Source organism: Oryctolagus cuniculus, chromosome 9, assembly GCF_051225735.1.
Source record: "Oryctolagus cuniculus isolate XC-2025 breed Fujian yellow rabbit chromosome 9, ASM5122573v1, whole genome shotgun sequence".
Classification (NCBI taxonomy): Eukaryota; Metazoa; Chordata; class Mammalia; order Lagomorpha; family Leporidae; genus Oryctolagus; species Oryctolagus cuniculus.
The window spans coordinates 127,764,691-127,777,244 of record NC_142875.1 but is presented as its reverse complement, the minus strand read 5'-3'; the positions used below and the strand labels follow the sequence as shown (position 1 = coordinate 127,777,244).

At 57.3% G+C, this 12,554-nt stretch overlaps 1 protein-coding gene across 2 annotated transcripts in view; it reads left to right on the top strand.

Moving 5' to 3' along the window:
• The first annotated feature begins 10,209 nt into the window (after positions 1–10,209).
• IPO8 (importin 8) overlaps positions 10,210–12,554 on the top strand; it is a 65,682-nt gene continuing 63,337 nt past the window's right edge. The window contains exon 1 of one of the 2 annotated variants that reach the window (XM_051850377.3): positions 10,210–10,623. In XM_051850377.3, the coding sequence (XP_051706337.3) occupies positions 10,540–10,623 (84 nt within the window). In that variant the 5' untranslated portion in view covers positions 10,210–10,539. Of the gene's footprint in view, positions 10,624–11,723; positions 11,748–12,554 lie in introns of those variants that run through there. The other variant, XM_089303940.1, reaches the window with a different exon arrangement.

Sequence of the window (12,554 nt, the reverse complement as noted above, 5' to 3'; positions counted from 1 at the left end):
CTCTGGCTCCTGTGTTTGCGCCTCCACCCATCCTGGGGTGTTCCACTGACCTCCTTAGTGATGAGGCCGTGGTGCCTTTGTACTCATTGTTTTAGCTTTTGGGCAAGGATTGACAGTGATTATTGCATAGCTCATTAGTTAGCAATGCAAGATAGTAACTGCTGGATTATACAATACTGTCATCTCTTATCCATACCAGGAGGCCTCAGGCTCGGTGTTGGTCAAGCGTTATTTCACACGTTCTGTACCTTGCCAGTAATGAATTTAGTCGCTTCAGTATCTGGCTTACTGGCTTGAACCTGACTCTTACAAACAAGAGAGACTTTCAGGTGTTGAGGCACAGCAGGTGTAACAGGGTCAACCTCTGGGACCGAATCTCTGGTTATTTCCTTGGTTTCCGTCACACCTTTTTTGTCTTTCTGTCTGGAAGTGTTCCTATTTAGAAGCTGAAACTTTTTCAACCTTTGTCTTACTTTTGAGCTTGACTTCCCGGGAGATTGTCCTGGTTTTGTCTTGCTGGTATTTTTACCGTGTGTGGAATCACTGCTAACATTTAAAATTTGTAGCATACTTGTTAGCTTCCAGATATATATATCCTGTTGACTTAGGATACATTGTTTTCTGACTGCTAAAGGATAAGTCTTTTGGGTTTTCTGGTTTTTAAACAAGCAGTGGCACTTGAATCGGTTTCAGGTGGAGTTAGTAACACTCGGAGACAAACCCAGCAGCAGAGGGACGCCTGCGAGGCGCGAGGTATCCTCAGAGCAGTGCGGAGCGCGCGCGCGGAGCCGCTGCTGCCCGGGCCAGGGTGTCTGGAGCGGCTGTTGAGCAGCTGGGAAGGTTTCGCTGTTTGTCTTGGAAGGAAGACGCGCTCGGCTTTGGAACTGGCAGCGGGGGCGCAGCTCTGTGCAACCCTGCAGGTGAAACCCCACCCGGGTGCCTCGGCCCGCCCTTGGCGCCTGCACGCGGGGCACGTGAGGAGTGTCAGGCACTGTGTGGTGGAAAGTTGTTTCACTTTGCTCCTCTGCGTGGTGTATTCCCGGTGCCTTGTCTCCCCCCCCCAGGCTCTTCTCTGGATTACATTGGCCGTGGGTCTTGTGGTAGTTGCCGACTGTTCTCAATTACGAACGGGGCACCAGAAAGCTTCCGGGAACTCTGTGTAGCTGGGACTCTGCTCCTGGGCTTCGTGGAGGCAGGGTTTGTGGAGAGGCATAGGACACAGACGGAAGAGTTTGCGCGATGCAAGACCCGGATGCTGCTGAGTGTGGATCCGTCTGCCGCGTGACCTTTGTGCAGGGAAATGCTAGTGTCAGAAGCACGTGCAGTGGGAGTCAGTAGCAGACAGGGAATGCAGAAGCAGCTCACACCTACGTGCACAAATGAGCAGGCTTCACCTGTCCGTGGAGAAACAGGCGCTCAGATTCAGGGCTTCCTGAACATGTTGGCAGAACTGGAATTTAAAAATGTTTATTTTGGTGCAAAGCACTTTTGCAGCCACACGCGGTTTGCTCATGAGCCTCAAGCCCATGTATTCTCAGGGGTAGAGCTGGGCTGTTCTGGGAGGGTCGGTGCACAGTAGCCTTCAAGGCGAGAAAGCCAGACATCCTGCGGCGAGGAATTGACACAGAGTTGAGGAATCGGGCCAGGCGACGTGCAGAAAGAGGGCTTGCGTAGCGTTGGTTACAGAAGCAGACGCTGAGCCGCTCCGTGGCTGATGTGCTAGGGCTCAGCGCGCCGTGTGGGAGAGGTCACTGGTAGTGCAGTCTCAGACCTCTGAGTGCTTGCATCGATTGTTTCCTGGTACGACGCACGGGGGAGCTGATGGTGTTGGCCTGGAGGGTTTGGGGCTGTCTGAGGAGTGAGGGAGCGTTGTCCATCCGTGCTGTGGAGCGTGAGATGCGTGCATCGCTTCGTGGTGAAAACCTCTCAAGTCAGAGGAGACGGGACGCAGCGGCGGTGCCTGCCCTGCCTGGTCTCTGGGGAGGGTTTGAGTGTTGTGAGGACCGTCAGGCCTGCGCTAGCTCCCGCGGAGGGGTTGCACCGCCACAGCGCTTGATGCTCACAAAACCCCTTGTAGCCTGCACTGTCACCTTCCTTCATCTTCTCCGTGGGGTTGTGAGGCCTGGACGGAGCTGGCTGCCCTGGTTCCTAAGCCTGCTCTGTCCTCTGGCACCCGGTGCCTCTGCCCGCCCGTGGTCCCCAGTGCTGTCTCAAACACACACGCGCCTTGGTGTGCTCTCAGCTGGGCTGTGGCCAGCTCTGTACTTGGTAAACTGTGCTCCCTTGAGGTTGCCGTGGTCCTGAAGCTGAGGCTGGGGTGGCCTGCTTTTCCGAGTGGGAGGTGGGATGCCCGGGAGGTGAAGAAGCAGCATTTGGAAGAAGAGACGTGAGAGGAGACGGTCTGTATTGCCAGTCACTGCAGCTGTCTCCAGCGCTTTCCCGTCCACACTGCCAGAGGCACTGGGGAGCAGGGGGTTCAGGCCCCCGCGCAGGAGCCTTGTGATGCTGTCCCTGCCCTCCTGTGCTGGGGCTCATAGGTCACTGATGGCGGTTCTGTAAGAAGTCTTCAGGAGATCTGTCACGTTCTTGGGAGAGCTCCCATCTGTTGTTTGACTCCCTAAATGATACCTGCAATGGCCAGGACCCAAGCCAAGAGCCAGGAACTCGCTCCCAGGCTCCTGTGTGAGTGGTAGAGACCCACATCTGAGCCATCACGGCTGCCTCGCGGAGTCTGCATTGGTAGCAGACTGAGGTCAGGAGCGGGAGCTGGGTGTCAGACCCGGGTCAGGGGCATTTTACTCGCTAGGCCAAACGCACACCTCGCATGAGCCGTTTTTTATTCTTAAAGATTTATTTGAAAAGCATAGTAACAGATCTTGGATTGGCTGGTTCAGTTGCCAAATGGCCACAACAGCCAGGGCTGGGCCAGGCTGAAGCCAAGAGTCTCCCATGTGGGTGGCAGGGACCCAGGTACTTGGGCTGTCATTAGCTGCCTTTCCAGACCTGTTAGGAGGGAGCTGGATTAGAAGTGAAGCAGCTTGACCTTGAACCGCCGCTCGGATGTGGGGTGCTGGTGCCATACACTGTAGCACCTCACGTTTTCTGTTTAAAAGGTCACTGTTGACTTCCGTTAGCAAAATACTGAAGATGCTTCATTTGCAAGAAATCTGTCTGCTTTTGCATGAATTTAGGTGCTCTGTTAGTGAACTCCGACAATGTAGATACTTTAGAATGCAGGTATACCGTTACCAGCTATACAGCCTTCAACCACAGATAATTTAACATGGTTTAAAAGATGTGTTATTAAACTTACAGGAATTTCTATGCATTGATTTTTTTTTAAATTTATTTGAAAGGCAGAGAGAGGGCTCTTGAATCTGCTGGTGATTCTCAAACACCCACACAACAATCAGGCTGGGCCCGGCTGCAGCCAGGAGCCTGAAATGCAATCTGGGTCTCCCACATGGCTGGGAGGAGCTTAAGTGACCACCTGCTGCCCCCAGGGTGTGCATTAGCCGGAAGCTGAAAGCCTGGGGATTCTGATACGGCATTGGATGTCTCAGGTGGGCTCTGAACTTCTGTGTCAAATGCCCACCCTTGTGCATTGGTTCCTAACTTCTCCTCTGTACCGTCTGGACTAGATGGAAGTCTAACGCCGAGAGGTGATGAGCTGTGTGGCAGACGGGGGAACAGCTGCCTGGTATTACACCACGATGACGTAAATGGCAAATCTCAAGACGGCGCAGGGCTCTGAGTAAAAACTGCTTCCTGCACCTTGAGCGCTAATGCAGGTCACCCCCTCTGCTAACTTTGGGGTGATGCTGTTGGTTCCCGTGTGTACACAGGTGACACCCAGTTCTCCATCCCAGCCCTATGCTTCCCTCGCCCAGCTCCCGAAGGAGTGCCAGAGGATCACGGGGAATCTCGCGGGGGTGAACTCCAAGTGTGTCCGGTTCAACATGTCCAGTGGCAAAGCTCACCTTCCCTGCCAGACCTGCGTTGCATTTTCCCTGGTTAATGACTTCATCGGTCATCAAAGCTTGGGACGTTAGAATACTTCCTGACTTCCCTTGGTTACTTGGTTACTTAATCATAATTGCTGTTGATTGTACCTGTGATGGGTCTCAAACCTTCTCTTTCCTACTGTGGATGCCTTGTTTCAGAGCCCTTGTCCAGAATTGCACTGGATTATACATTCAACCAGTGCTCGCACATTGCTTTTTTTGTACCAATGAGAGACTATATCTCATGTCTTTATTCGAGAAGTAGAGTTAGAGAGAGAGGGAGAGACAGAAAGGTCTTCCATCCACTGTCGCAGTGGTCAGATCTGGGTTGATCCAAAGCCAGGAGCTTCTTCCATGTCTGCCACTTGGGTGCAGGGTCCCAAGCAGTTGGGCCATCTTCCAGTGCTTTCCCAGGTCATAAAGAGAGAGTTGGATCAGAAGAGCAGCAGCCAGGACACAAGCTGGCACCCTTATTGGATGCCAGTGCCACAGGCAGAGACTTGGCCCTCTACGCCACAGCGCCAGCCCCCCTCATTATGTCTTAGTCGCTGAAGGTTGACTGAGGGGTGTCTCCTTTGAAACAGACCTCAAGGATAATAGCGCTTCCTGAGCCTGTCCCGTGGGCAGGGAGCTGACTTGACAGCTCTGGGAAGCAGGCACAGAGGGGCGAGGTACACGCACATTGCGACACTCCGAGATTGAAATAGCCGGCTCACGTTCTCCCTCCAACAAGGTGAGCTTGTCGCGGCAGGAAGAAGCCCTGGCACCCGAGGAGTGTAGCACAGGGGCCCCAGAAACAGCCCGACGTCAGTTAAACAGATGACAGTGTAGGGCAAGCCGCTGAAACACTTGTAAAGGCATCAGAGAACACAGCCTGGGAGTCTGTGTGTTCCCCTGATCTTTTTCTGTTGTCTTGGAAACCCTCTTTTGATAGTGTTGCTTTTAGTAACTTGTCTTGAGTGTCCAAGGCATGTAAAGTTTTCCTGGGGACACTGGCTTTTTCTTTTTCTTTAATTAAAAAAATTACTTAAAGCTGAAAGAACCACATGGAGATAAGGAGAAACACACATACACACACGGAATCCATGCACTGGTTCATTCCACACATGGTTGCAACAGCTAGGGCTGGGCCAGCCAGGAGCCTGGAAATCCATCTGGTGGGTGTGGTGGCCAAAGCATCTGGACCATCCTCCATGGCTTTTCCCAGGCCATCAGCAGAGAGCTGGGACGTGAACTGGCGCCTACAGGGATGCTGTCGTCACAGGCGGTGGCTTCAACACCAGCCCCAGCATTGGCTCTTGCACTATGTTAAATTTTTGTGGTAACTGTCAATGCACATGTGGTCCTAAGACGTGATACGTCCCATGGACTCCAGCTATGCACATGTGGTCCTAAGACGTGATACGTCCCATGGACTCCAGCTATGCACATGTTGTCCTAAGACGTGATACGTCCCACGGACTCCAGCGAGTTTCCTTCAATGGTCGCTGCAAAGCTACAGCGGCGCATTACAACCAGGAACCTGGCGTGGACACCGTGAAGAGGGTGAACGTTTCCCTCGCCCCCGGAATCCTTGTGCTGCCCTTCCGTGGCCACATGCACTGCCTCGTGGCTGCAACCCCACTCTAACCCTTAGCCACTGCAGATCTGGGTGTTTCTGTGATTTCTTTTAGTTTTGAGGATGTTTTCTAAGTGCAGTCTGTATGGGACCTCTTGGGACTGGTTTCCTGTACCCGTGTGGCCATTCTTTCTGATGCTCACTCGTGTTCCGTGCATTGTACACAACACAGGTTACTTAACCGTTTGCCCACGGATGGACACCTGGACTGTCGGCAGTTTGGGCTTTGACAAACAGAGCTGATACAAACACTCATGGGAGCCGGCGCCGCAGCTCACTAGGCTAATCCTCCGCCTTGCGGCGCCGGCACACTAGGTTCTAGTCCTGGTCGGGGCGCCGGATTCTGTCCTGGTTGCCCCTCTTCCAGGCCAGCTCTCTGCTGTGGCCCGGGAGTGCAGTGGAGGATGGCCCAAGTGCTTGGGCCCTGCACACCATGGGAGACCAGGAGAAGCACCTGGCTCCTGCCATTGGATCAGTGCGGTGCGCTGGCTGCAGTGCGCCAGCCGCGGTGGCCATTGGAGGGTGAACCAACGGCAAAAGGAAGACCTTTCTCTCTGTCTGTCTCTCTCACTGTCCACTCTGCCTGTCAAAAATAAAAACAAAAACAAAAAACTCATGGGCACGTTTTCTAGAAAACATTCTTTAATGCAGAGTGTGGGCCTCCCTCTGCTGGTTCACTCTGCAAATGTCTGCAACAGCTGGGGCTGGAGCAGGCTGACTGAGGCCCGGTGTCCCCCTTGGGTGGCAGGCACCTAACCGTTGAAGCATCGCTGCTGCCTCCCAGGGTGCACATCAGCAGGAAGCTGGAGTGGAAGCAGAGCTGACGGGAGCCCTCACGCTCTGACCTGGCGTGTGGGCGTCCCAGGCAGTCTTAACCCATGCACCAGTGCCCACACTCTGTGCACGTTGGTGAAGAACCAGGTACCCATTTCTCTGGGCTAAGTGACCATGTAAGAGTGGTGGGTTCAGTTTTTTAAGGAAGCTGACAAACTTTTCCAGGGTGGCTGTACCGTTTCACAGTCCTACCACCAGAGTGTGAGTGATCTGCTTTCTCTGGATCTTAGTCGTGGTTTTTTTTTTTTTTTAATTTCGCCTCTGCTTTCCATTATTGGAACAACTGCAATGATGACTGTCCCCACTGCACATCATCTCGAGTGCGACCAGAGTTCGTTTTCAGACATTAAATGATGTGGGTGGGGAGGTATGCCTGGGAGGAAGGTAGCAGGCGTTAGGAGCACCTAGTTTAAGAGATCTCTGTTAGAACCAGCTAGGGGAGCTGTCTCTGCTGCGTTAGGTAAGCGGATGAAGTAACTGCGGCAGAATGCGGGGGGAGGAAGGGGGTCTGAGAATGGAGGTGTGGGGAGCCCCGGGGCACAGGGCGCGGTGACCAGGTGGTCAGCCAGGCCCAGGAGGAAGGGGCCCGCACAGGGGAGTAAGCTGCGGTTGGCGATGCCGGCATCCTGTGTTGACTCCCAGCTGCCCTGCCTTTTTATTTATTTTTATTTTTTATGTTTTGATAGGCAGAGTTAGTGAGAAAGAGAGAGAGGCAGAGAAAGGTCTTCCTTCCACTGGTTCACCCCCCAAAATGGCCAATCTGAAGCCAGGAGCCACGTGCCTCTCCTGGTCTCCCATGCGGGTGCAGGGCCCAAGCACTTGGGCCATTCTCCACTGCCCTTCTGGGCCACAGCGGAGAGCTGGACTGGAAGAGGCGCAACCAGGACAGAATTCGGTGCCCCGACCGGGACTAGAAGCCTGGGTGCCGGCGCTGCAGGCGGAGGATTAGCCTAGTGAGCCGCGGCGCCGGCCCTTTTTTTTTTAGATTTATTTTATTGATTTCAAAGAGTTACATAGAAAAAGGTAGAGCCGGAGAGAGAGAGAGAGGTCTTCCATCCACTGGTTCACGTCCCAAATGATCACAATGGCCAAACTGAGCTGATCTTAAGTCAGGAGCTTCTTCCAGGTCTCCCATGTGGGAGTCCCCAACAACTTGGGCCATCTTCTGCTTTCCCAGGCCATAGCAGAGAGCTGGATTGGAAGAGGAGCAGCTGGGACTTGAACCGGCGCCCATATGGGATGCTGGCACTTCAGGCCAGGGCTTTAACCCACTGTGCCACAGCACCTGCCCTCAGCTGCTGTGCTTCTGGTCCAGCTTCCTGCTAATGCACTTGGGAAGGCAGTGGAAGATGGCTTGGGTACCTCGTCCTGTCCCCTGGGCGGGAGACCCAGATGGAGCTCTTGGCTCCTGACTTCAGCCTGGCCCAGCCCTGGCTGTGGTGGCTGTTTGGAAAGAGAACCAGTGGATGGAAGAGTTCTCTGTCTCTACTTTTCTTTTCTTTTTTCTTTTTTTTTTGACAGGCAGAGTGGACAGTGAGAGAGAGAGAGAAAGGTCTTCCTTTGTCGTTGGTTCACCCTCCAATGGCCGGCGCACCGCGCTGATCTGATGGCAGGAGCCAGGAGCCAGGTACTTCTCCTGGTCTCCCATGGGGTGCAGGGCCCAAGCACCTGGGCCATCCTCCACTGCACTCCCTGGCCACAGCAGAGAGCTGGGGCAACCGGGACAGAATCTGGTGCCCTGACCGGGACTAGAACCCGGTGTGCTGGCGCCGCAAGGCGGAGGATTAGCCTAGTGAGCCGTGGCGCCAGCCTTACTTTTCAAATAAATAATCTTTAAAACACTGAGAGGTATTGAGCAACAAAGAAGAGCATGCAGTACAGTGTCAGAGCGGACGATACGAGAACCAAGAAGTCTTGTGCACTTGGTGTGGAAGAGATCAGTGTAACGGGTGTGAGGACGGAAGCCCGGCGGAGCTGGACGAGGCGCGGACAGCAAGGAAGGAAGAGAACAGGTGGAGCTGCGCCTTGGAATGAGGGGTGGAAAAGAAAGCGCAGTAATTAGCGTTCCTGGAGACAGCGGCCTTTAACTGGGGAGGTGGTTTACGGATGAGGGTCAGTCACTACAGAGGCTGAAGATGTAGGAAAATAATTAAAAAAAAATTTTTATTTGAAAGGCAGAGTTACAGAGACATGAGGGGCTGAGAGAGAGAGGGAGAGGGGGAGAGGGGGAGAGAGGGGGAGAGGGGGAGAGGGGGAGAGGGGGAGAGAGGGGGAGAGGGGGAGAGGGGGAGAGAGGGAGAGAGAGATCTGTCGGTCTTCCATTTGCTGGTTCACTCCCCAAATGGCCACAGGCCCAGGGCTGGGCCAGGCCGGACCAGGAGCTTCTTCCGGGGCTCCCACGTGGGTGCAGGGGCCCGAGCTGCCTGCCCAGTGCACGCGTAGGAAGCATCTGGGGCTGGAACCCGCGGCCACATGGAGAGGCTGGGACTTGGTCGGCTGACCTTGGCTCTCCCCAGGGCTCTGGAAGACGGGGGCCGGGGCCTGGGTCCTGAGGGCCGGGGCAGCCTGGGGCCCGCACGGTGATGCCGACCCAGACGGGAACAGGACTGGGCGTGTGAAGGGTCCACTGTGCAGCGGGGGCGACTCCGAGGCCTGGGGCCTGGAGGGGGCGGCAGTCCGGGTTCCGGCGGGAGAGGGGAGCGGGGTGCCCTGAGAGTGGGCTACTGCAACAGGGCTGGCGACGGGCACGCGGGCTCCCCGGCCGCTGGCAGTCTGTCTCGGACCACAGAGGGCAGTCTCCGGCTTCCAGAAGCTTCCCCAGGCCGGCGGCCCGGGTTTGAAGAGCGGGCGTGTCTCCTGCCCATCTTGCACCCGGTCACTGCACCGGTCACGGACCGTGTGCTTCTGGACAGGTCGCTCCCCACGGCGCTCGGGGGAGCCCCAGCCCTCCTTGCCGCTGACACGGGGACGGGGGCAGCGGGGCCGCCGAGTGTGGACGCGCTCGGCCCGTCCACCGCGTTTCTGAGGAGGACCGGGGATTTTTCAGAAACTCCCAGGCACTTCGTTCCTCTCGCCTCTGTGTTTCCACACTCGGGAAATAAACTCCCGCCACCCCCGTTATGATTTTTCTCTTCTCCCGGATGGTGAATTACTCCATACATCTTGTTAGAAAGTGGTGCCTACGAACCCTAGTCCTCTGGTTCAGAAATGCATATTTAAGGTTCACTTCTCACTGGCTGCTCCCGGATCCCAAGAAGTCGGCCTGGAACAGACTCAGTTCTAGAACGAACAGAAAGAATCACCTGGCCCCAATCGCTCAACCGGCCGCCAGCTGTAAAGACCCCGGGCCGCTCAAGCTGTCCCACCTGGGAAGAGGCGGGAAGCCGTGTTCCGTACAGCAGCATGGCGGCCGCCACGTGCTTCGTGAAACAGCATGGCGGCCGGAGTGCGGGAGTCGGAAGCGCAGTTTCCTCAAGGGCACGAGCCCGAGGCCGCTCTCCGTACAGTAGCATGGCGGCTACCTGCCGGAGCTCGGGTACCCCGTCTCTACCTGAGTAGGAGCGGGAAGCTGTTTCCCCACAGCAGCATCGCGGCTCCTCGCCGGAGCTCGGGAGCACCCTAGCCGCCCACACACCCCGGAAAGAGGGGTTACGCCGTGTTCCATACAGCAGCATGGCGATCACCCTTCGGGGCTTGGAAACACCATCCCACCTCTCGCCCCCAGCCCCAAATAGGAGGGACGCTATTTTCCGTACAGCAGTATGGCGGTCGCCTGCGTGGGCCGGTCGCTGCCTCCGGCCCGGAGGAAAAGACTGCCGTAAAGGAGGCGCCGCTTCCTCTACTGACTTCTCCCGCCTCCCACCGGTTGTCGTAAAAGGGTGAATGGAGTGCGAGTTGTGGGGGGGAAAAAGGGAGGCCAGGGGGCACGGAGTCAGAGTGGCGCAGCAAGTGGCTGCAGGTGGCGGCGGGCGCGGAGTGAGGTAGCGCGGCGGACGCCGAGGAGAAGGCCGAGGGGGTGGGCAGGAAACCCGAACTGCAGCCTGTGCGGCTGGCCCGGGGGCCGCGGAGTCCCCACCCCGGGAGATGGACCTCAACCGGATCATCCAGGCGCTGAAGGGCACCATCGACCCCAAGCTGCGGATCGCGGCCGAGAACGAGCTCAACCAGGTGGGCCGCGGGCCGCGGCGACCCCCGCCGGGGCCGGGCTCGGGGCGCTCGGCGTCCTCGTCTCGCCCGCCCGCCGGCTGGCCCGGCCCGGGGACAGCGCCCGGCTGGGCAGCGGCTCGCGCACCTGTTGGGCACCTGTGCGCTGCGCTGCTCGGCTTCGCAGGGGGCACGCGGGGCTCCACGGTGCGGGGCTCCCCGGCGATCGGGAGCGGGAGGACCCCCGGCTCCGGCGAAGCTCCCGGTTCGCGGCTGCCGGAGCTCGGCCACACGGCCGGCCGGCCGTGCGGGTCCCGAAGCCGCGGGAACGCGCTGGGTAGCCGGGGCGGGCGGCGGCCCCGCGGAGGGCAGGCGCCCCCTGGGCGTGCGGCGGCGGCCGCGGCTGTGTCCGGCGCGTCCCGGGCCGGCGGAGGGCGGCGGCCGCGGCTGTGTCCGGCGCGTCCCGAGCCGGCGGAGTGCGCGACCGCGGCCGTGTCCGGCGCGTCCCGGGCCGGCGCCGGAGCAGGACGAGGCCGAGCTCGCGGCCGGGACGTGCCGGGGACCCCGCTCTCGGGCGCGGGTGCGGAGCCTGCGGGGCGGCGAGCTCGCCCGGCCCGGCCCCTGCGCCGCCCGCGTCGGCCGCCCGGCGCCGGGGTTCTGCGAGCTGGTCTGCGCCGTGATGGACGCCCGCCGCGTTTTTCTGGGGGCTCCAGGAGTCCCAGGCCGAGGTGTCATCGGTGAACCCTGGCGGACCCGGCGCCTGCAGCGTGGCCCCGGCTCCGCGGGATGAGCGGGTGCGGGGTCGGGTCTGCCGGGGCCGGGCCGGAGCAGCGCCCGGTGGGCGCGGCTTGGGGAAACGCGCGGCTGCAGACCCCTGCGCTGCCCGCTCTTGCTCCAGGCACCTGGCAGCTCCACGCTGCGAGAACAGCAGGTTGAAAAGTCCTTTAAAGCGGCGAGCAGTTCCAGGGAGCGGAGTTGCAACCCGTGCGCAATGGCAACAGTGTTGCGGCAGAAGCGCTTTGAAATAAGTAGCGAGTGCGTGTAAAGGTTATTTTGTGTTTCTGCGCAGTAAGCTGTTTGAAGAGTAACAGGTCCGTTCTAAGGATCAGAACAAACCTGAGAGCCTGAGAGGTGTTTTAGTCTCCGCTGTAAGTCCTTTGGTATCCAACGTGTTAGAAACCTGCATCCTTTTGAAATGTGTATGTAGAAGACCGAGAAGATGGGGCTCAGTCTGTTAATTTTCCCTCCTGTAAACTTTGAGAAGATTGTTTTTCTGAAAAACTACATTAAAGGGCTTTCATTGATGTGCAAATGAGAATTTACATTAAATAAAGCGGATAGAGGAGACTTGATTGAAGAATACGGTGATTTGGAACACACGGTGCTCTTGGGTGGACAGCGTCAGTATTTTCAAGATGGCTGTTTACTCTTAATTAACTTTTTAATCAGACAGTGACCTTAACATTCAAGAAGTGCCTGGTGTGCAGACCCCTGCTGTGTATGGATTGATGCCGGCAGAGAGCCAGGCTCCCAGGGAGGGAAGCTGAACAGACCCCCCGGGATGTGGCTCTGCTGGGTTCCAGGCATCCGGACAGAGCGTGGTCAGAGGACTTTGTGGCATCGCACGGGTTTGCATGGCCACACTGAGGAGCAGACGGGAGGAGGCCAGGGCTGTGGGGTGAAGCGGCCGGGGCGGCAGGGCGGCAGCTGGGTGGACGCTCAGGTGCCGCTAAGTGGAGGCTGCAGCAGCACAGGCAGGTGGTGGTGATGGCTGTGAGCACCTGTGAGCCCCTTGGCTCAGGAGTTACCAAGCTCGCGGGAGCTCCTGTTTCCTAACCCACATTGTGCTCTCTGCCAAAGATGCGGTAGAGAAACCTGCAAAGAAACACTTGTGTAGATCAAATTAAAGATTGGGATTTGAAATTCACAAAGAGATCTTAGACTTTATTAAGAAT